Source organism: Tachyglossus aculeatus, chromosome 4 (assembly GCF_015852505.1).
Source record: "Tachyglossus aculeatus isolate mTacAcu1 chromosome 4, mTacAcu1.pri, whole genome shotgun sequence".
NCBI classification, from domain to species: Eukaryota; Metazoa; Chordata; class Mammalia; order Monotremata; family Tachyglossidae; genus Tachyglossus; species Tachyglossus aculeatus.
This window is the reverse complement of record NC_052069.1, coordinates 23,121,114-23,146,007: the sequence shown is the minus strand read 5'-3', so window position 1 is coordinate 23,146,007 and position 24,894 is coordinate 23,121,114. Positions and strand designations below refer to the sequence as shown.

General features: G+C 41.8%; 1 protein-coding gene across 1 annotated transcript in view; it reads left to right on the top strand.

Moving 5' to 3' along the window:
* NEGR1 (neuronal growth regulator 1) overlaps nt 1-18,777 on the top strand; it is a 1,261,670-nt gene extending 1,242,893 nt beyond the window's left edge. Inside the window, exon 7 of the mRNA XM_038745743.1 lies at nt 15,129-18,777. Coding sequence (XP_038601671.1) covers nt 15,129-15,253 — 125 coding nt within the window. The 3' untranslated portion in view covers nt 15,254-18,777. The remainder of the gene's footprint in view (nt 1-15,128) is intronic.
* The last annotated feature ends 6,117 nt before the right edge of the window (nt 18,778-24,894 follow it).

Genomic DNA, 24,894 nt, shown 5'->3' with positions numbered 1-24,894 from the left:
GTCAGCTGCATCAAAGAGATGGAGAAATTGGGATTTGTTTCCAGTGTTCTATTGAAATTCCCCTAAATATTGTTGCTCAGTTAGAAGAAGGCTTGTTGCTCAGAAGTGCCTATTTGTATTATTTGTGAGCATCTCATTCCTAATTCAGACATTTGGAGAGTCATTCAATTTCTCCTGCAAATCTTTAGCGTTCAGATTGAACTTTGCAAAGGATCATCTAGTTCTCAAATACTGACTACTGGAAGAGCATTGAAAGAGGATGCAAGAGAAACAGCTAATATAGTGAGAAATCCCTGTAATCACACTAGGTAATATTAGCGTAGGCTTTTGGGGGCAGAAGTACTGCTTAGTGAATTCTTTCCTGTTTATCCACTGTGAGTGCAAAGAAATAGCATATGCAAGACTATCACATCTGGAACTTTGGTTTCCATTTTGTGGCTTTTGCCTAGCCTTGCAGGCATCAAGATGGAATTTCTACCGGACAACAAATTAGGTAGCAACCACTATGGCACTCTTACTCAAATCTTTGAACACTCATCCAATAATGATTGTGTTTGGCATTAGAGAGTGTGATGATGCTTCGAACCCCTCCCACCCCCCATATTCTGCTAGAATGAATAGTGTTGAAAAGGACATGTGCAGTGATAAACAGGCCCTTCAAGAAGATCCTCAGAAATCTTTGCTTACCATTCCCTAACGTAAGGAGGTTGGAAAATAGAAATGCTACCGTGGTATGAATTGGGTAGCTAACTTTCCAGGATCTATATGTCCATTCTCTATCAGCTGCTGGATCTCACACTCCTCACTCTGGTGTTTGTGATTCTAAGTAATCATGTCAAACAGAGAAGCAGTGTGGTTCAGTGGAAAGAGCCCGGGCTTTGGAGTCAGAGGTCATGGGTTCAAATCCCGACTCCGCCAATTGCCAGCTGTGTGACTTTGGGCAAGTCACTTAACTTCTCTGGGCCTCAGTTACCTCATCTGTAAAATGGGGATTAAGACTGTGAGCCCCCCCATGGGACAACCTGATCACCTTGTAACCTTCCCAGTGCTTAGAACAGTGTTTTGCACATAGTAAGCACTTAACAAATGCTGTCATTATTATTATTGTTATTAAACAGTTGAAGTTACTTTCTCACTTGAAAACATAATTTCACTACTACAAGGACTACAATAATACTTGTCCTTCATATCTGATGGCAAAATTCACTGATGAGCAATTGTGAGGCAGAAAAGGCTAACACAGGAGTGTAAACTCATTGTTGGCAGGGAACGTGAGACCTTTGTTGGGCAGGGATTGTCTGTATTTGTTACTGAATTGTACTTTCCAAGCACTTAGTACAGTGCTCTGCACACAGTAAGCGCTCAGTAAACAGATCGAATGAGTGAATGAATGAATGTGTCTGTTTACTCTTATATCGTACTCTCCAGCATTGGTCTGCACACAGTAAGTGCTCAATAAATATGACTGAATGAATTGAATGAATAAATGAAAGTTCAGTGTTTGGGGAGAAGGAACCAGAAACTGGCAGGGTCAAAGATGGCTGGGCTGAGTAAGAGGGGGTGGGATGCATCCTTAGATAATTTGCCCAAGTTGAAATTTCATCTGTAATCAACAGGAGAAGAAGTGATTCCCACTGTTTGCATGTGGAGTGACAAACTGAACTGTTGAACTTACAACACATTGGTTTAGGAGACATGCAGACTCTGGGAGAAAATGTTACTGATGCAGCTGGAGCTATCCGCAAATGGAGCTATAAATGTCAGTGGCAGCATATCTAATTAGAAAAGGGCCCTATGCCAGGGTTTTATAGAGTGGGTCTCTCTTTCAACTGGTGTCCCAACAGGTTTGTCAGGGGTAGCAAATTGCCTGCTTTCCAGCTCATATACAAAAGGAAGTGGAAGGCCACTTGAACATTACATCTAGGTAGGGAGAGTGTTTCTAATGAGACACCATGGGGGTTTTAAGTTTTTATTCTGCTTTAAAAATTATACCTTTACCAAAAGTCCCCTGAGGCCCAGAGGCGACTGGGCAAGCCACTTTAGGGGATATATTTGCCACAGAGAAGGGTTCATGTGTTTTCTCCTTCATGCCCTGAAAATGTCTCCTGGAAAAATATTTTATGATCCTAATTGCTCCAGGCAGAAAGAAAGGCAGGCTGGAGTGATGGTAATAGAGCATCTCAGAGTTACTGGGGAGAGAACTATTCCACGGGAGAAATTATAATAAAGATATCAGAACCATGAGTGCTTTTAAATATTAAAAAAATACAATAGAATATGAAATTCCATTAGAGAGTGTTGCTGGTATAGCAGAAATGAGAATAATGGTAGTGAAACACAGCAGGTGATAGTCTTCCACCTCGAAATCTATAAGAAAAATTGTCAGCTGAATTCGGTTTTAAAGTGCTTTTTTAAAATATTATTATTGTTGTTGTTATTATTAAGAATCTGTGCCTTTAGCAAAATGGTTGCTGCAGATCTCATGAAAATTGAGACACTGAGCAGAGTTCCAAGCAGAGGTGGATGAGAGGCTGGGGGATAAACATCCCCGTGGTGGACTTGCTTTGATGAGTCCAACATAGGCCATTTCTGCTAGAACGCTAAGCTTCTTAGAACACAGGATGGTCAACTCTGACGCTGAAGAGCTATCTGGGTTGAGCTGGAATAAATAAATGATGCCAAAGTTCTGGCCCGGCAATTTGTCAGCCGGCGGTGATACCTGCTAATCACATCCCTCCTCCTCTGCTCTGCACTCAAGGGAAGGGACAGCAGAGACGGAGGGTCTGGAGCTGAAACCTGGTGGCCCAGTTCTGATGTACCCCCGATTTTCAATCATATTTAGTGAGCACTCACTGTGTGCAGAGCACTATACTCAGTGCTTGGGAGAGCACAATATAACAATAAGCAGATACATTCCCTGCCCACAGTGAACTTACAGTCTAGAGGGGGGCGATAGATATTAACAGAAGTAAACAAATGACAGATATGTACATAAGTGCTGTGGCACTGGGAGCGGGGATGAATAAAGGGAGCAAGTCAGGGCGATGCAGAAGAGAGCTGGAGAAGAGGAAAGGGATTCTTAGTCAGGGAAGGCCTCTTGGTGGAGATGTGCCTTCAATAAAGCTTTGAAGAGAAGATTAATTGTCCATCAGATTTGAGGAGGTGGGGCGTTCCAGGCTAAAGAGAGGATGTGGGAGAGGAGTCGGTGAAGAGATAGAAGAGATCGAGGTACAGTCAGAAGGTTAACATTAGAGGAATGAAGTGTGCTGGCTGAGTTGTAGTAACAACATATTCAAAAATGCGGAAAGTGAGGCCATTTCAGTAGTGGAACCCAGTAGAGGGATGGAGAAGGAAGGCGGAGGCTGATGTTCCCCTTTACAACACTGGACCAGAGCCTACGGCAAAGAAGATGAGAGGGAATCAGTAGCAGCTTCCAAGAGCTTAGTACAGTGCTCTGCACACTGTAAGCACTCAGTAAATACACTTGAAGGTACCAAGGTATCCATGTGGCAAGAGAATATGACTGATATGACCAGAATACCTGGTTCTGCTAGTTGTTTGGTCTATGATTTTGGGCAAGTCACCTCATTTTTCTAAGTCACCTCACTTTTCTGAGCCTCAGTTTCCTCATCCGTAGAATGCAGATGAAATGGTTCCACAATAATTTGAAGTAATTTGTTCTATGACATTAAGAAGTTTAATCCTTCTAGATTCATTCAATCATATTTACCGGATGCTTATTGTTTGCAGAGCACTGTACTAAGCGCTTGAGTGGCCCTTTATAGAATCTTCCAACCTGGTCACTGCCAACTTTATTCTATGAAGTCACCATAGTTTCTGAGTGGGGAGGCAGTGCTAGGGAAGAAGGAGATGGGAGTTTTAGCTGAAAGTCATATGATGTGTCCCAGGTCTCAGGCTGGGGAAGGTCTCTTCACTCTGCCTTCCACAGTAGGTGTTTGTGAGATGGGCTGGGGGCCTGGAGGAAGAGTTCCACTCCTAAGAGAACATGGTGGGTGGAGAAATGTGGAGATGATAATTTACATATACTTTAATTACACTCTTCTCACGTTTCAAGTATTTGGGAATTAATTATGAGTAAGCCACCTGCTTTTAACTCTGTCTTTCATCTCTCTTTGAAGTATGAGTCAGTCATTAGTTTGAGGTGAATGATGTTCTGGGCTCTGGGGAAGATGACTGCAAATTGTAACATCCGATTTAAAAAGTATGAATTAAAGTAGTCCATGTTTTTTGTCTTTTTTTTCAGTTCATTATTCAGTCATTCAATCGCATTTATTGATCGATTTCCGTGTGCAGAGCACTGTAGTAAGCACTTGGAAAGCATAATTCGGCAACATATAGAGACAGTTCCTATCCAACAATGGGCTCCTCCGACCATCCACTATTATTTTTTTTTAAATGGTCTTTGTTAAGCTATGCGCCAGGCACTGTACTAAACTCTGTGGTAGACAAGTGCTTAGTACAGTGTTCTGCACACAGTAAGCGCTCAATAAATACGATTGATTGATTACAAGCAAATCAGGTCAGATCCAGTCCATTTCCCACAAGGGGCTCATGGTCTTAATCCCCATTTTACAGAGAAGGTAACTGAGGTACAGAGAAGTGAAGTGATATACCCAAGGTCACACAGCAGACAAATGGCCAAACTAGAATTAGAGTCCAGGTCCTTCTGACTCCCGGGCCCGTGCTTTAGTCACTAGTCAACGCTGATTCTCACTTGACCTTCGTTTGTTTTTTAAGCCAAATCTGGCTTCTACAAATAGAGTTGCTCCCTTTAAGCACTTGGTATTCACTGCCCCCCACCCCCAAGCACTTAGGAACACATCTGTAATTTATTTTAATATCTATCCCTCCTCTAGGTAAACTGCTAACGGGTTGGGAACAAATCTTGTTGACAGCCCATCTCCTCCAAGAGGCCTTCCTTGACTAAGCCCTCTTTTCCCCTTCTCCCACTCCCTTCTGTCACCCTGACTTGCTCCGTTTATTCATCCCCTGTCCCAGCCCTAGAGCACTTATGTACCTATCTGTAATTCATGTATTTATATTAATGCCTGTCTCCCACTCTAGACTCTTAGCTCGATGTGGTCAGGGAATAAGTCTGTTTATTGTTATGCTGTAGTCTCCGAAGCACTTAATACAGCACTCTGCAGTAAATGCTCAATAAAGGCAGCCACTAGGGATTGATTCATACGACTTGGGGGAGAGGAGAAGGAAAGACAGAGAACGGTGGCACTATTTGGAGAGAAATTCAACCCCTTCTCCCAGAGGTAGATAGATTTGATAGGGCACCAAGACAACACGATGGTCATGCAAATCGCAATGCTTTTCTAGCACTGATGAAACACCTATTCTCCCTCCCACTTAGACTGTGAGCCCCGCTAGGACAGGGATTGCGTCTGATGTGCATTGTATCTATCATAACGTTTAACACAGTGCTTGGCATATAGTAAGCACTTAACAGTGATCAAGGTTATTATTATTTCTCTACTAAGTGTTATCATTATTCTTCTAAAGAGGGTACATGATAGTTGCTAGTCTGTGACTCCTTAGGCACCTGGAAAATCTTTGTTCTTCAGATTCCACCAGTCAAGCACTGCTTAGTAAGCTACTCTTCTTTCATTGGTTCCCCTAGGCAGGTCCAGATGGCTGGGCAATCCTACCTGTTGAGTGTTTGCCATGATCTGATAATAATAATAATGATAGCATTTATTAAGCGCTTACTATGTACAAAGCACTATTCTAAGCACTGGGGAGGTTACAAGGTGATCAGGTTGTCCCACGGGGGGCTCACAGTCACATTTTACAGATGAGGTAACTGAGGCCCAGAGAAGTTAAGTGACTTGCCCAAAGTCAAACAGCTGGCAATTGGCAGAGTTGGGATTTGAACCCATGACCTCTAACTCCAAAGCCCATGCTCTTTCCACTGAGCCACGCTGCTTGTTACCTGATGGACAAAATTGCCCGAGTTCCCTGCCAGTGATGCAGGAATGGGAGTTGTGGAGAGCAATTTGGAAGCAACTAGGAGGGTGTCTGAGTGTAGTTAAACCATCTGCAACTTGTCTTAGATTGGGGTTGGGGAAGAGGAGAGAAGAGGGGCTAGAGTTCAGAGGGGTAAGGACCTATGGGAAAGACAAGAAGCAAATTCACCAGGAAATATAATAATAATAATAATGGCATTTGTTATGTGCTTAATATGTGTGAAACACTGTTCTAAGCACTGGGGTGGGATACAAGGTGATCAGGTTGTCTTACATGGGGCTCACAGTCTTAATCCTCATTTTACAGATGAGGTAACTGAGCCACAGAGAAGTTAAGTGACTTGCTCAAAGTCACACAGCTGATAAGTGGCAGAGCCAGGATTAGAACCCATGACCTCTGACTCCCAAGCCCGTGCTCTTTCCTCTGAGCCATGCTGCTTCCGAGTCACAGCACTCAGAGCCTCTGAACTACTAGCCCCTGACCTGGTTATGGAGAGAGTCCTACCCTGGATTTCCCCTCCCTCCCACCCCATCCTAACCCCTTTTCTAGACTGTGAGCCCATTGTGGGCAGGGATTGCCTCTATTGCTGAATTGTACTTTCCAAGCACTTAGTACAGTGCTCTGCACACAGTGAGCACTCAATAAATACAATTGAATGAATGAATGAATACCAGGGTAGAAACCAAGCTTTAGCTCTCTTGAGAAAAGTGCTTGGTAAAGACATCTCAAAAAACGTAAATCTTTGAGGAATTTGCCAAGCATTCATTCATTCATTCATTCAGTTGTATTTATTGAGCGCTTACTGTGTGCAGAGCACTGTACTAAGCACTTCGGAAGTACAAGTTGGCAACATATAGAGACGGTCCCTACCCAACAGTGGGCTCACAGTCTAGAAGGGGGAGACAGAGAACAAAACAAAACATATTAACAAAATAAAATAAGTAGAATAAAAATGTACAAATAAAATAGAGTAATAAATGCATACAAACATATATACATATATACAGGTGCTGTGGGAAAGGGAAGGAGGTAAGGTTGGGGGGTGGAGAGGGGGAGGAGGGGGAGAGGAAGGAGGGGGCTCAGTCTGGGATAACAGGGATCTGATTTTGTGTTACCATAGAAAACACAATTCCTTTCAAAAAGCTCTTTAAAGGTCAATAAATATGATTGATTGGGAGGAAGTGGAGCTAGGGAGACCAATGAGGAGCCTGGTACCACAGTCAAGCCACATTATGACAATCAGTCAATCATTCAATGGTATTTATTGAATGTTTACTGTGTGGCAAGCACTGTATGAGGCAACTGGGAGAGAATAATACAGTTGAGTTGACAGGCATTTTCACCTCCCACTAGTCTAAAAGAGGAGAATATTAAAAATAAATTACTGATAGGGGAGTGGGAAGAGTCTAAGGATATGTAGAAAAATACTGTGAAGATAGGGGTGGGGTGAATAGCAAGGGTGTAAGGGATTCAGTTCCAAGTAATAGATGATTCAGAAGAGTGGGGCAAATTGGGGCAAAGCCATTTGGAGAAGATCTGCATTCAGTAGGGCTTTGAAGAGAGTGATGGTTTGTTGGATATGAGTGTGGAGGGAATTCCAGGCCAGGGGGAGGATGTGCACAAGGGGACAACAGAAAGACAAATAAGATTGAGGTACAGTGATTAGTACGGCATTAGAAGAGTGGACTATGTGGGGTGGATTGAAGTAGGAGATCAACAAGGTAAAATAGGAGAGGCAGAGTTTATTCAGCCCTGATGGTAAGGAGTTTCTATTTGATGAAAAGGTGGATGGGCAACCATTGGAGGTTCTTGAGGAATGGAGAAATGTGGACTGAACTTTTTTAGAAAAATGATGTGGGCAACAGAGTGAAGTATGGACGGGAGTGGGGAGAGACAGGAGGCAGGGAGGGTGACGAGGAGGCCGATGTGATAGTCAAGATAGGATACGATAAGTGCTTGAATCAACAAATTAACAGTTTTGGTGGAAGAAGAAATAGGCTAGGGATGTCATAAAGAAAGAACCTACAGGATATGGTAACAGACTGAATATGTAAGTTTATTAAGGACAGTGAGTCAAGGTTCATGCCAAGGTTGCAGGCCTATGAGATGGAGACAGTCACAAGGTCTAAAGTGATGGGAAAGTCTGGGGTAAGGCAGGGTTTGTAGGGGAAGATGAGTTTGTTGGAAAAAATTCCAAGTAATGAATCAGGTTAGGACAGCCTTTCATTCATTTTGTTTCAACAAAAAGTCAGTGGCTGTTTGGTAGCCAAAGACAAAGACCTGAGAATGAGCCCATCCTTATATTTCCAGCTGGTCCCACTTCGCTGGGCAATGCAGCACCAAGCCCCTCAAGTCCTATTTGTTTGTGCGCTGGATTGGCATATCACGTGCCACTCCGCCCCTGTTTGTTGTCTTCATTAGCCTCTCATTATACACCAAGCTCCTTCATTATCAGCTTTGGGTCATCCAGCGGGCACTCTGTGGCTGAAGAAGTTTCAGCAAGAGTAGGTGTTAGGTTTCAAGGCTATGGGCTGCGGCCAATAATTTATGGCTGTTATGGTTTGCTGACAACCTGGGGTTGCAAGGCTGAGGGCTATGGCCAGCAATTTATTGCTGTTAGGTTTTGCTGATAACCTGGGGTCCTGGGACTACGGGCAGCGGTCGGTGATTACAACAACTCTCTCCTCGACCCCCTCCAGTCTGGCTTCCGTCCCCTTCATTCCACGGAAACTGCGCTCTCAAAGGTCACCAATGACCTCCTGCTTGCCAAATCCAACGGCTCATACTCTGTCCTAATCCTCCTCGACCTCTCAGCTGCCTTTGACACTGTGGACCACCCCCTTCTCCTCAACACGTTATCTGACCTTGGCTTCACTGACTCCGTCCTCTCCTGGTTCTCCTCTTATCTCTCCGGTCGTTCTTTCTCAGTCTCTTTTGCAGGCTCCTCCTCCCCCTCCCATCCTCTTACTGTGGGGGTTCCCCAAGGTTCAGTGCTTGGGCCCCTTCTGTTCTCAATCTACACTCACTCCCTTGGTGACCTCCTTCGCTCCCACGGCTTCAACTATCATCTCTACGCTGATGACACCCAGATCTACATCTCTGCCCCTGCTCTCTCCCCCTCCCTCCGGGCTCGCATCTCCTCCTGCCTTCAGGACATCTCCATCTGGATGTCCGCCCGCCACCTAAAGCTCAACATGTCGAAGACTGAGCTCCTTGTCTTCCCTCCCAAACCTTGTCCTCTCCCTGACTTTCCCATCTCTGTTGACGGCACTACCATCCTTCCCATCTCACAAGCCCACAAACTTGGTGTCATCCTCGACGCCGCTCTCTCATTCACCCCTCACATCCAAGCCGTCACCAAAACCTGCCGGTCTCAGCTCCGCAACATTGCCAAGATTCGCCCTTTCCTCTCCATCCAAACCGCTACCCTGCTCATTCAAGCTCTCATCCTATCCCGTCTGGACTACTGCACTAGCCTTCTCTCTGATCTCCCATCCTCGTGTCTCTCTCCACTTCAATCCATATTTCATGCTGCTGCCCGGATTATCTTTGTCCAGAAATGCTCTGGACATATTACTCCCCTCCTCAAAAACCTCCAATGGCTACCGATCAATCTGCGCATCAGGCAGAAACTCCTCACCCTGGGCTTCAAGGCTGTCCATCACCTCGCCCCCTCCTACCTCACCTCCCTTCTCTCCTTCTACTGCCCAGCCCGCACCCTCCGCTCCTCCACCACTAATCTCCTCACCGTACCTCGCTCTCGCCTGTCCCGCCATTGACCCCCGGCCCACGTCATCCCCCGGGCCTGAAATGCCCTCCCTCTGCCCATCCGCCAAGCTAGCTCTCTTCCTCCCTTCAAGGCCCTGCTGAGAGCTCACCTCCTCCAGGAGGCCTTCCCAGACTGAGCCCGTTCTTTCCTCTCCCCCTCGCCCCCCTCTCCATCCCCCCGTCTTACCTCCTTCCCTTCCCCACAGCACCTGTATATATGTATATATGGTTGTACATATTTATTACTCTATTTATTTATTTATTTATTTATTTTACTTGTACATTTCTATCCTACTTATTTTATTTTGTTGGTATGTTTGGTTCTGTTCTCTGTCTCCCCCTTTTAGACTGTGAGCCCACTGTGGGGTAGGGACTGTCTCTATGTGATGCCAATTTGTACTTCCCAAGCGCTTAGTACAGTGCTCTGCACATAGTAAGCGCTCAATAAATATGATTGATTGATTGATTGATTTATTAGTTGTTGCTAAGGATGCTGATAAGTTGGATCATGGCCTTGCCAGTCGCCAGTTTCCAGGGTGGAACTCAGCACAACTAATCGGTACACATATTCAGTGCCAGTTATGCATATACAAGAGCTAATCAGTATACATAAAAATAATACTAATTATGGTATTAAGCACTTACTATGTGCCAGGCACTGTTCTAAGTGCTAGTATTCAGTGGCATTAATGCTAATACTACTACTACTACTAATAATAATGATGGTATTTGCTAAGCACTTACATGCATGAGCAGGGTTAAGGCTTGGCCACAGGTTGTTTTGGATGCCTCAAGTTTAAGGTGTTGGGACATCACTATATCTTATAAAAACCCTAGTATCTGTATTATTCATTCATTCATTCATTCAATTGTATTTATTGAGCACTTACTGTGTGCAGAGCACTGTATGAAGCGCTTGGGAAGTACAAGTTGGCAACATATAGAGACGGTCCCTACCCAACAGTGGGCTCACAAGCTTCTGTTGGACACCGAGAATTGGATATGATGTTCTACAGAAGTAGAATTGCTATGCACAGCTAAAGTTATTTTCTTTAAAGTTCTCCATCCTTCAGTTAAGAGTGTGCCACAAAAATGACTTCTACTGACTCAGACAAATTGGCACAGAGAACACTCAGTGGTGCCTCAATAAAATAGATCAGTTACACTTTCTATCTCCTAAACCTGGAGCCAACAATGGAAAATAGCATGCCTGAAAAAAAGGTTCAGCAGTGATGTCATAATTGGGGATTAATCATTGGTACTTAGTCATTGTCAGTCAATCCTATTCATTGAGCACTTACAGGGTGCAGAACACTGTACTACATGCTTGGGAAAGCACACTATAACAGTTAACAGACACATTCCCTGCCCATAGAAAATTTACAGTCTAGAGGGGAAGGCAGACATTAATATAAATAAATTACATACACATACGCAAGTGTTGTGGGGCTGGGAGGGTGGATGAATAAAGGGAGTAAGTCAGGGTGATGCAAAAAGGTGTGGGAGAAGAGGAAAGGAGGGCTTAGTCAGGGAGGCTCGTCTGTCAGATAGGAAAGAAGGCTCTCCAGGCCAGAGGCGGCATGTGGATGAGCGATCAGCAGCAACAATCAATCAATCAATCATATTTATTGAGTAACTGTGTGCAGAGCACTGTACTAAGCGCATAGATGAGATCAAGGTACAGTGAGAAGGTTAGCATTAGAGGGGAAAAGTTTGTGTGCTAGGTTATAGTAAGAAAGTAGAGGCAAGGTAAGAGGGGATATTGTGACTGAGTGCTTTAAAGACCGTGGTGAGAATTTTCTGTTTGATGTGCTCTGCACACAGTAAGCACTCAATAAATACGATTGAATGAATGAATGTGGAGATGGGAAGGCACCACAGAATGAGACACAATTGGCAAGGACCAGAGACTGCGAAATCCACTAGCTCTAGCAGGGAAGTAGCATGGCTCAGTGGAAAGAGCACAGGCTTTGGAGTCGGAGGTCATGTGTTCAAATCCCGGCTCCACCAATTTTCAGCTGTGTGACGTTGGGCAAGTCACTTCACTTCTCTGTGCCCCAGTTCCCTCATCTGTAAAATGGGGATTAAGACTTTGAGCCCCACATGGGACAACCTGATCACCATGTATCCTCCCCAGCGCTTAGAACAGTGCTTTGAACATAGTAATTCCTTAATAAATGTCATTATTATTATTATTATTATAGAATCAATTCTTTAACTGCATTCTCAACATTACACCCACAAGGTCGAGGCTTGGCCACTGCCATGGGTGGGAGAGTAAGCATCGTTGTCACTCAGTGTTAAGCACTGGCTAGCACCCCTGCTATCAGTGCAGGGGAAGGTGCATGGCTGCGTAAATCAAGAAACCTGGGTTCTAGTTCCAGATCTGTCACAAAGGCAATGTCTACTGGCAATAGGCTGTTATTTGTACAGGTTTCTGACAGAACCACCAAGCACTCCACTAGGTGAACAGGCCCAGAAGAAAGTCTGAAAAAATGCCTGTGTCATTCAGGTGGCAAAGACCACCACAGCTAGCAGGCCCCCCCACCTGCTGGGACACGGTGCGGGCGGAAAGCATCAGCAATATGTTTTGGATGCTTTGGCTGTCACTGGGTCAAAAACATTCAAAAACAATTGTGACATTTCTCAAGAGCTTACCATGTGCTAAGAACTCTACTAAACACTGTGTAGACACAATGCAATCAGATGATTTCTAAAGGGGAAGGAGAACAGGAAACCAAAGACCAGAGAAGTGAAGTGATTCAACCAAGGTTACACAGCGGTGCAGCCAGGATTAGAATCGAGGAGAGGTCAGTGATGCCTCAAGCAGAGGCATCTTATTCTCCCACTCCCCCAGACTCACCGGAAAAGGAGAAGGTGTCAGCTTCCTTCTCTCACCTGTGCTTCGGACCTCATTCCCTCTCATCTTAAGAAAACAGTTTTCTAGACTGTGAGCCCGCTGTTGGGTAGGGACTGTCTCTAGATGTTGCCAACTTGTACTTCCCAAGCGCTTAGTACAATGCTCTGCACAAAGTAAGCGCTCTATAAATACGATTGAATGAATGAATGAAAAGTTGTCAGACTGGAAGGTTGGCGGTTTCGGAACCCAAAGGATTAATCCGAGTTGGTGAATGTAAAAGTGGCAAAGCAGCAGCTGGTAATTACCAGGTGCCTTCGGGGACTGTCACTGGGTAGGCACATACAATGTCAGGTGAAATATATTAAGCATTTGAGAAATGCATAATACACAAAATGTGTTTAATACTGTGTCTGAACTGATTATCTTGTATCTGCCCCAGCTTATTACAGTGCTTAGCACATAGTAAGGGCTTAACAAATACCACGATTGTCACAGTCTTCTAGACTGTGAGCCCACTCTTCTAGACTGTGAGCCCACTCTTGGGTACGGACCGTCTCTATATGTTGCCAACTTGTACTTCCCAAGCGCTTAGTACAGTGCTCTGCACACAGCGCTCAATAAATACGATTGAATGAATGAATGAATTATGATTATTATGTTTGTTATTGCATTATTATTTTTACTGTGTTCATTAAGAAAAGGAAGCATAATTCCTTAATAATAACAATGGTATTTGTTAGCTCTTACTATGTGCCCAGCACTGTTCGAAGCGCTGGAGTAGATACAAGGTAATCAGGTTGTCCCACGTGGGCTCACAGTCTTATTCCCCATTTTACAGATGAGGGAACTGAGGCACAGAGAAGTTAAGTGACTTGCCCAAGGTCACACAGCAGATAAGTGGCGGAACTGGGATTAGAACTCACCACCTCTGGCTCCCAAGCCCGTGCTCTTTCCACTAAGCCGCACTGCTTCTCTGAAGCAGGTGATTGAAAATCACCTTTGATCAATTCCCCGTGAAGCTGAGGTAATCAGTGGTATTTATTAAGTGTTTTAAACCCAGTGCTTCATTGAATACAGTAGAGTTGGTAGACAAGATACCTTCCCACAGGAAGCTTATAGTCAAAGGTTAGGGTGGTTTGAAACTGAGGAAACATCGCAACAAGCTCTCATAGGTCAGGTTGTCTTCTGTAGGGGAATGAAGGGATAATTCTAGCCAAGGAGGAGGTTGTAAGCAAGGGGTACCATTACTGGAGTTGGAGATGGTCTCTACCCAACAACGGACTCACAGTCTAGAGTATATCTTCATAATATACTGCAGAGAAGGAGCGTGGCTCAGTGGAAAAGGCACGGGCTTTGGAGTCAGAGGTCATGGGTTCAAATCCCGGCTCCGCCATTTGTCAGCTGTGTGACTTCGGGCACTTCACTTCACTTCTCTGGGCCTCATCTGTAAAATGGGGATGAAGACTGTGAGCCCCCATGGGACAACCTGATCATCTTGTAACCTCCCCAGCACTTAGAACAGTGCTTTCCAAATAAGAAGCGATTAATAAATGCCATCATTATTATTATATAAGTCATTTGTACTAAAGGATGAAAGAACTGATGGTATAATTCACCTATACGTGCCTGTGAATGATTGAAAAGACCAATGGTCCCTGGTCCCTTTATGCACTCAAACGTGCTCCTCGTGTTGTCACAAGACTTTTAGACTGTGAGCCCACTGTTGGGTAGGGACTATCTCTATATGTTGCCAACTTATACTTCCCAAGCACTTAGTACAGTGCTGTGCACACAGTAAGTGCTCAATAAATACGATTGATTGATTGATTGATTGATGTGAGCCCTCTGTTGGGTAGGGACCATCTCTATATCTTGCCAACTTCTACTTCCCAAGTGCTTAGTAAGTGCTCTGCACACAGTAAGCGCTCAATAAATATGAGTGAATGAATGAATAAATGAATGACAGAATTCCCATGTGTCTCTTTGACTGGCTCTGCCCCTGGCAAAGTTTAGTTCTGGAAAGGATTTCTGTGTAGGAAATCCCAAGAAGCAGTGTGTAGGAAAGACCACCTGCCTGGGAGTCAGAGGAGCTGAGTTCCAATCCCAGCTCCACCGCTTGCTTGCTGGGTGACTTGGAGCAAGTCACCTAAAGTCATCGTGCCTCAGCTTCCTCATCTGTAAAATGGGGATTCAATACCAGTTATTCCCACTTGAACTGTGAGCCATGTGGGACGGGGGCTATGTCCGACCTGGTTATCTTCTCATATCTAACCCAGTGATTAGAACAGTGGTTGGCAGATTGTAAATTCTTAAAATTGCCAGAATTATTAGTACTGTTAGAAAGCATATTGTAAGCCATTTATACAAAATATGGGCACATGGTGTTTCTTCAAGAATTCTTAGTAATAATTGCCTCAAACACCATTAGAACAATTCTTCTATACATACATGCATGCACACAAATGTGTCCATTTGTACTTACTTACTCTCTTTTCTCTTACAGCTCCAAGTACATCCCAGAACGGAATTACCGGGAGTGCCGAAGTCCTTTTCTCCTGCTGGTACCTTGTGTTGACACTGTCCTCTTTCACCAGCATATTCTACCTGAAGAACACCATTCTACAATAAATGTAAAGAACCATAAAAGGCTTTTAAGGATTCTCTGAAAGTGCTGATGACTGGATCCAATCTGGTACAGTTTGTTAAAAGCAGCGTGGGATATAATCAGCAGTGCTTACATGGGGATGATCGCCTTCTGTAGAATTGCTCATTATGTAAATACTTTAATTCTACTCCTTTTTTGATTAGCTGCATTACCTTGTGAGGCAGTACCCATTGTCCTTTTTTAAGACGTGAAAGCTCTGAAATTACTTTTAGAGGATATTAATTGTGATTTCATGTTTGTAATCTACAACTTTTCAACAACATTCAGTCATGGTCTGCTAGGTGGCAGACTGTAGTTTACAAAAAAATAATATTGCAGTGAAAATGGGATTCTTTAAGGCTGCAATACAAGCATTCAGTTCCCTATTTCAATGAGATTCTAGACCCATTTACACCGATGCATTTTTTTTTCGTTTTTGATAAAAGAGCAAATAATATTACCGTCAAACCATTTCTTCAAAATATAACCCATATCTAGATTTTTCTGCTCGCATGATATTCAGGTTTCAAGAATGAGCCTTGTAAGATAACTGCTTTTTTTTCCTGTAAGTTCAGCATGGGTGTGCCTTCATAAAATACAACTTTTCTCTTCCTCTCCAACAAAATCAGAAATGTTTTGGGAAATTCTAAAATTGAAGTCCAAGAGTGCCTTCTCTCTACCAGGAGAAAGGTGCCATTGGCTCAAAAAAAAAAAAAAATACCTCTTCCTCTGTCACCAGTGTGGTAAATGGTATCATTCATAACTCTACCCACACAGCAAGATTTTTGGCACTGATCTCTTGTTTTCCTTTTCAGTTCCACTCGTGTAGCACAGATACATTTACCATACGTTTTCTTCAGATATAACGAAAGCATCAGAGCCTCTGTGGATGATGTTTCCTTTTCCCTTCGTAAATACAGCACAACTATTTCCAGAGATTTATTGTACATGTAGTATCTTTTCTTTTTAGCATTCCCAGCCTCAATCCTTAGGATGCTGGGTATTGGGTGTGTAGAGAAAATGAGGGGGCTGGCAAGTACTAAAATGGTGAAAATCCTTGACCTTGATTTTTCTATTGTAGCCACAAAGCCAGCCTACAGGACAGAGGTCATGCTTCCCATTGGCAGATTGATTTTAAACCTTTGATGTCTGAAAACCTTGTGGTCAAAATCAAGTGATTCCAATAACCATATCATCTCAGTATGCACTTAAAAAGTGATGGCAAATTATATTTTTATCCTCACTTTGATTAGTCTCCTAAACTACTAATTCTGTAGAAAATTCTTGCTCTATCACTAATTTATTTCCAATAAACAAATCCTAACTAAATTAGCATGCTTTATTTCTTCTTACATGACTTTTGTAAGTTGATCAAATAAACAATACTACTGATGAGGATTTCTTAAGAGAATGTTAATTATGCAAATCACAATGGCTACTAAATTATTTTCTATTGTGGAGAATGCAGAACCACTGTAGTTAGTGAAAAAAATTGCTATTCTGTGGTACATAGGCCCACGGTTTTACTATTACTAAAGTAAGACCACGGCTTTGGAAAAATGACCCTTCCTTTAGTGTCATTACCACAGAACATTATATTCAGTTTATGTTACAGTCATAACACCACAAGAGCTACGAAATGAACTTGGAAACAAGGAATTTCACCAGGGGGTACATATTTAGGATACCCGAACGCATGAAGTGATCTTCTCAACTTGAAAACGCTATGCCTTTGGAAGAAAGCTCCAATCCTTTTTTCTTGACATGAAAATTAGGCAAAGAATATACAGCACATCTGCTTTAACTCAAAATGAATCTTGGATGAGGGACGTAACGGTACGCTTTTTCCATAAAATGATAATAAAAAGGTTTAACGCTGTAGAATTCAATTAGCGTAAAATTCACATTACCATGATTTTGGCTGATAGACTAAAAAGTGGAACTTTTCACAAATTGGATCTTCAATTTCTGGTACATTTTCTTGGAAACGATTCTTTGTGGAATCAGCGTATGAAATACAAAACATCCTTCCATCCTGAGCTTTTTTGTATTGCAGCTTTAAAGTGACATACTCCATCGTCAATTCACTTGGTATGGTGGTGCCACCATAGAAAGAATGACGCATCAGTACCATTTGGAAGAAAGAAACTGATCAAGAATAGGTAAAACACAGACAAAAGACAACTTTACTGAAACTCAGATACCTCCTCTTATGTAAGGTGTGTAAGGTTCGTGAGGTAAAATTACAGTTCTAAGGGTAAACCAAATCACTTAGTTGAGAGTGTTGTCATGATTCTGGATTTGTGGAGTCTGGTGTTTTTATCATAGAATGTGACAGAAGTGCAGTCATAGCACAGTATCTGTATGTATTTGCCTTTATGTTAGAAGATATTCATTTGAATGAAATATTTAAAAACAGAGGAGGTATTTGGTATTTTATTTTTTCTGCATCACAGCAGTATACTTAGTCACTAGGCCTCTGGACAGTGGGAACTCATAAGTATCTATGGGTTCAATATTGTTCAAATAAGCCGACAGTATTTGCTTTTTTGTGTGAATGTATTGCATATGATGTTCAAGTAGATGATTTTACATTTATGGGCATATGAAACGTCTGATTGCTCCATTTTTTCAATTCTGACTGTACAAGATTGTTGCAATTTCAGAACAGTAGCATTTTACAAAATTGATTTCTCTCTTTTTGATCTTGACGATTTTTTTCTAGTTATTCATTTCAGGGGTGAATTTTTCACCAGTTCCATTGATGGAACTTCTTTTGTTGCCTGTTCTGAGGATTTCTTTCCCCTCCCCCCACCCCAAGAAAGGAAGAAAAAGCTACTACTGTAGTTAACCTGTCCATTTCCATCTCTAGGTTGACACCAAGCAGTATCACAAAGTTTTATACTACTCCTGTTGTCTCACATTTGCAAAACTATGGCCTGTTAAACCGCAGCGTCCTCTGTGTACAGAGTAACATCGGGCTCTTAATTATCACTGTGGTATGGGGACGATCTCTCTAAATAAAGGTGGAGTTTCATGATACCACAGTATGCTGAAGTTACATTTCAGAGTTTCCAATTAGACCTGTCTGTTTGGGTTTTTTGGTTTGGTTTGGTTTGGTTTTCCTGGGATTGACCAATTAGCCGAAAAGTAAATTCCAGTTCTCAGCGTGGCATTGTGCATTTTCGACTGAGGCAAAGTGAATTGAAGAGTCGATACAATTATCCAAATAACTTCAACAAAATTGCTCTCCTTACCGAGGAAACAGTAGGTTTGAGCACCTGATTTACCTAGATTGGCTCTGTTGATTAATTTAGAGAATTTTTCCCCACCTAGAACACATTGCCTGTGAAGACAACCAGAGATGTCTCATTTGAACTCTTCAATTAAAAAGAAAAAAATGTTTTTTGAAATGCAAAGATAATTCAAAGAGGCCAGGTTTTTTAGACTATTGAAGAATGTGAATGTATTACAATGGATATGAACATGAATAAATGATATGCCTTAACATCTTTTTAATATGTATTTACTTTGAAGATTGGAAAATGCCCCTCCTGACTTTTGGTAAAAACCCGTATTTCATTCGCTGACATAACAGGTTTGTTTCATTTTTAAGTCATGCTTTAAAGTCTATTTAAACCAATCTGACTCCTTTTAAAATTCTGGTTTAGAATCCAAGAAAGAAGAGCTAATTCACACCTAACACTGCAGGAGCCTCCTAGACCAGGGTTTAGTTAGTGGATCTCACATCCCACACCCTGCAGTTGGCCTTGGCCTTTAAGCATTACATGGCGACAGTTTGGGATTTTTGTTGCTGTTGTTGTTTTTACAGTATATGTTAAATGTGTACTATGTGCCAGGCACTGTACTAAGTGCTGGAGTAGCTACAGACTAATTAGGCTGGACACAGTCCATGTCCCCAATGGGGTGCAGAGTCTTAATCCACATTTTACAGATGAGGGAACTAAGGCACAGAGAAGTTAAGTGATTTGCCCAAGGTCACACAGTGGATTAGAACCTAGGTCGTTCCGACTCCTAGGCCAGCGATCTAGCCATTAGGGCACTCTGCTTCTCCAAAGATAGCAGTTGCCATAGATGCCACCCAGGAAAATCGGTCCCGTGTGGCTGACCCATGAAGTAGGAAAATTTGGCCTCTCCCCTAAGGACAGGGCCCACTTGCCCTCCCTCCATGATAGCCATAAAGATCCTAAGGCCCATGTTGGGGCTCACATCACTGTTGTTATCAAAGACTTTCAGTGGGCTGCCGGGACCTGCAGGAGAGTCGCAGCCTTGGAGGGACTGCTTTCATGGGTAACCAGTGTCAGGGGAAGGGAAGGGGGTGAAGCGGAAAAAAAAAATCCTGTTGCCCTATGCCTATGTGCTGGTCACGAATGATAAACAAGTCTACATAAAGGGCGGCAGAGTCAGGAATGAAGTCCAGCAATCCCCGTATTCTCTGGATGGGCTCTTTGTCAGTCTTCACTTTAGGGAAGAATGTTCCCTGCTAACTGATGACTAGGGATAACTCTACTTTTGACCCTGTAACACTGGAGCAAGACCTTCAGTAGCACCTTACAGAAGTTCCCCTTTACCAAGAGAAAAGACAGCAGAAGGGAGTACTTAGGAAAAAGGGACAGAAAAACCTCTCTCCCTCTGTGGACCCTGAATTCCGTGGGGCAGAGCTGGCCAACACAATCCAATGCCTGAGAGCAAGGACAGTGAGAATGGTGAGGTGCCCTTAGATGTTCCAAAGGGACAAGGCATCCCCTACTTCAAAATATCAAACCCCCAAGGACCGCAAATCGTGCATACCCTTTCCCGGTGTTTTAAAATGTATCTGGACTACCCCCCAAAAAAGCCAGTGCTTAAGGATGATGGCAAATTCTACAACTTTTGATTGGTTTAAATTATTGATTATCATGGCAGGGCGGGGTGGGGGGGGGTAGCCCTAGGAGCCCACCAGGATAGAGCGGGGGAAAGGAGGGGTTAAATGACAAAAGACATCAAGAGTTGAATGAGTGAGAGAAGGAAACAAAAAATAAGTGTTCTCACCCATCATTCTGAAAATATTTTCCCAAGTTCAATTTAAGTTTTCCTCTCCTTTGACCCTTCACTACAGGCTACCTGGGGTTCTGAACAGGTCTGCCTGAGTCGTATCCACGTGATAGCCCTTTGGGAAAGCCAGGGACTACATAGATGAAAAACAAAAACACCCATGTAGTTTTTCAGAATAGGATGCTAGATTTCACCTTCAATTGTTTTCTTCTTTTTTTCATTTGCCTCGATTAATTTTTGTCACAAGATTAATTTTATGCACCTCTGTGTTCTCTGGGAACAGGGCCAGACTGGCTCGGAAAACCTTCCTGGGAAATCTTAAATTTCCCAGCATGTAGGTTTAAGAGAAAGGGTGGGGTCTGTGGTGCAAGAGCTCCTCTACTTCCCGCTGCAACTGTTGCACAGCTTGTTACAGATTTGGAGAGTTTCTGCCTCTGCTTACAGCTCCCTGCTCCCACTGATGTGTGGAGGGAAATGACGTGACATAGTTGGGGGTTAGGAGGAGAGATAAATTATGGCCAATTTTTAAGGAAAATAATTCTTGCTGAACAGATTAAGTTTAGACTTTTCTGGTGAATGAACTTGGAATACTCAATTGATCTCTCTCCCTGTATAAAAAAAAATCTACAGCTGAAAATGGAGATATAGTCAGATGTCAATAATTTATTGAGCGCCCACTGCAGCATGGAACATCTAGAATAATTACATCCATTTAGTAAAATCAACAGAGAAAATCTAAAAGATTCTGTATTTAACAGATGCAATCTTCACTTGTAGAGAGCTGCAATTTTCCTGTAATTTCTTTAATGCCTAGTACTGACAGATTACTTACTTCATAATCTTTTTGCTAATCTTGATTCCACTCCATCCGATCCAAAAAATTTGGATTAGAAAACACATTTATTTGCTATTCCTGTGAAGTAGAGATGAAAAGTAAACTTAGTTTGCAGTAAATTACATTTCTGACAGACATAAAATTCCCAACATTTGGTCTTGCCATATGCAGCGAAGCTATATTTCTGAAACAGGATCCTAATATGATTCTATCTGAAAAAAAAAAAGTTAAAAAAAATTCAAGTCCAAGTGAAAAACTTTGATTTGGCGAATCTACTTCATCTGGCTAAGTTGCCAGCCTTTACCACTCCATCTCTTTTCATTCATCTTAAAACCCTTCAAATATTTCTTGAAGTTGTGCTACCCTAGTAAAACCTTTTACCTAGAGCTGACACAAATGAATGAAAACAATATTTTTCATCAAAGATGTTTGGAACTGATGAGCTGATTAATAAAAATGCAACTTTACCTTACATGTGCTGCTAATTCTATGAAGAGAATTTTCTAAACTTATCCTTGTCTCCCTACCCTGTATCATCACCTATGGTGTTTTGGGAGGGTTTTCATATGGATCATGGAAGACCCAGCCAGGGAAGAACCAATCTGACCAATTCCATGGTCTACTTATCACAAAAATGTTTCCTTACTTTCAGGAGGTGACATTTAACTTCTGAGATAATAGATCTGTTTCCCTTTTTTAAAAAATCTGTGTACTAATTTCTCATCAACTAACTACAAATGTGCAAGACAAACTAAGGCAAGATGACATAGTAAGAACTGGATGATCTGCTTCCATTTAATGCTAATGAACCAGTTCCTTGAAGAAATTTTAGCTCAGTAGAAACTACAGGAGGTAATATGGTTCATTAGACTTTGAAAGCTTTAAAATGTTAAAGGGGCTGGTTTTCCTCCCTCATTCAAGTAAATTGCTAAAAGCATTGGGATGGTCCTCAGTGGAGCTATTTTCTTCATTAATTTTGACCTTTTTACATTACAAAAAAAAAGTTAACCCTGTCCTAAATGACCGCAAACTTTATCCCTACACTTTTGAACTGTGATTAAATAACTACTAAGACATATGGACTTTCCCAGTTAAGATGAAGATAATTTTAAATCACTTGCTCCATTTTAAAACCTCCTCTGAAGACATAACGTATTTAAATTTTAAAGGTTTTTCTGGATGCTCTAACATTCCTAAAGCATCAAAAATAGATCTTGAAACCCTGTTACTTTTTTTTTCCACTTATTTACTTTTGTTGGGCTCACAGAAAGAGAATGCTGGCTTTGACACCTACCTACCACTCATCTGAGGAGTGACCTAGCATAAGTGTGGTCAAATAGCTCTTTTGAAATGTTATGTGAAAAATTGATACCACCGATTTCAGACTGCTTCAAGCTGGTGTCTGTCAAAAAATGATCTCATTGGTTTCAGTGATCTGGAAAATAAGCTCTCAAGTCAGCCATGTGATACTCTAGTAATTTAAAAATAATAATAATAATGACAGTGGTACAGCCAGTAGTTTCTGTTAAAGTCTGGTTGTGAAAACTTTAGCATATTGTGACGATTAATCAGTACAAAAGATCAGCTTTAAACCCTGCTGTGCGAAAAGCCTGATTTTTTTTTAACTCAGAAAAACTAATAGGTTTTTTTAACTGAGCCTCACCTGTAAGATGATTGAATTGGGCTCATTCTTTTCCACAAAAGTTGTGTAATTTAATATTAATTTTTTTCATCCATACATTTTGTAAGGAATACACTATTTGGTTCCTTCTTGGTTGTTCTTAATAACCACTGCTCTCAGAGGAATCAGGCCAGGGTAGCTCCTGAAACTGCAATTTGATTATAGGCTGTATTTTCATTTTACAACTGTGACACTCAATATTTTGACATATGACCAGAAGAGCTGGTTTTGTTGACAGGAAAATGGGTTTTAATTAAGCATCTCAGGAAACAACTAAAAGTGGTTTTGACGTGGGGTTGTTTTTAAGAAAAAATATATCCAGAAAATTATCGTTAGTGCAGATTTCAGCACACAAACCAAATAACTCAACTCCTCCATCTGAAATAGAGGTATAGGGAAGAAAAGGGAAAAGTGACTTCTCAGGAAGGGTTTGCTCAAAATTGTCAAGGACTTCCAAGGTAGGACTTGCTTGGGAGTATAGATAGATAAGAATATGAAGGAGGTTGAATTTATTATATGTGTTTACTACGTGCCAAGCATTGAACTCAGTGCTGGGGTAGATGCAAGATAATCAATTGCATTTACTGAGCACATACTAGGTGCAGAGCATTGTATTATGTATTTGGGAGAGTTAAATACAACAGACTTAGCTGAATAGTTCCCAGCCCATAACCGAGCTTACCATCTAGAAGGGGAGAAAGACACAGTCCCTGTCTTACAAAGAGTTAACAGTCTACTGAGGAGGGAAAACAGGTATTTGATCCCCATTTTACAGGTGAAGAAACTGAGGTAGGGAGAAGTTAAGTGACTTGCCCGAGGTGACCCAGCAGGCAAGAGGTAGAGCTGGAATTAGGACTCAGATCAGTGAGCTTTCCACTAGGTCATGGTGCTTCTGGTTAAAAAGGAGTAGAAATTTCATTCATTCAATTGTATTTATTGAGTGCTTACTGTGTGCAGAGCACTGTACTAAGCACTCCACTTCCATCTGCCATGGTAGAAATAGAAGAAATTATATTTATTGAACACTCCCAGGAAGCATGCTACATACTTAGCACTTGGGAAAAATACCAAAGAAAAGCTAAGGTTATGCTCCCTACCTTCAGTGAATTTACATTTCAACAGCAGAGGCAGATTGTTACTATTATTATCATCTGAAATATGCTCCAAGTGGCTTCTTTCTCCAAGAATCAAGACAGCTGGTAGCAGATTGGAACCAGGCATGGGTGGCATGTCCCTACTGGCCCATAAAAAAGCTGACCTATTGGCATTTTACGAATATCCTGCTGAACCAATCCAAACCTCCATATCACATGTTGGGAGGCCTAAGAAAATAATATCTTTGCTTTACCAGCAAAATCCATAGCCAAGCAATTTAAGGGCTTATATGTGGAAAAAAGGCTAATATAGTCCAAATTTCCTAAATAATCTAGGCCCACTTTAAGTTCATTAAATTTTATACTCCAATTATGTGAACAAGTCACAGTCTATTCTGCATAATACTAGAAAGAGGTTCTATAAAACGCATAAGATTTGACTATTCTAATGGATAGTCTTTCATCTCTATGAGCTTCAAAATAGAAAAAAAAAAAAGAAAATTCTGGATCATGGCCTGAAATACTATATGAAATGGTGGAAATGCATTTACTTTTCTGCAATATTACTTGAGATGATAATATAATAATGTAGGCCTCATTGCATCTTGAAAACTATTGGGTTAGTAGTCACTGTAAGCTCAAAATGCTATCAAAAATCACTTTCGATGCTTTGAGGTAGACATTTTGATGAATGAAAAACTATGTAGCCCTTTTCTAGAACAGAATTATTTGGTGTCCTTTTTAAGACATTTCTGTTGCAATCATCTTTGCTAACTAATTTCTTCATCCGAACACTTGACATTGCGTTTAGACAAGAGGTAGCATTGAATAAACTGTGTTATCTCTTCATCTGGATATTCAATTATTTCCAGTAGAAGGTGGAATAATTTAATGTAGGGCTTTTGGCTTCCATGACAATTATTTACACTGCGGATTAGTGTAAGAACTTTTATACTCATT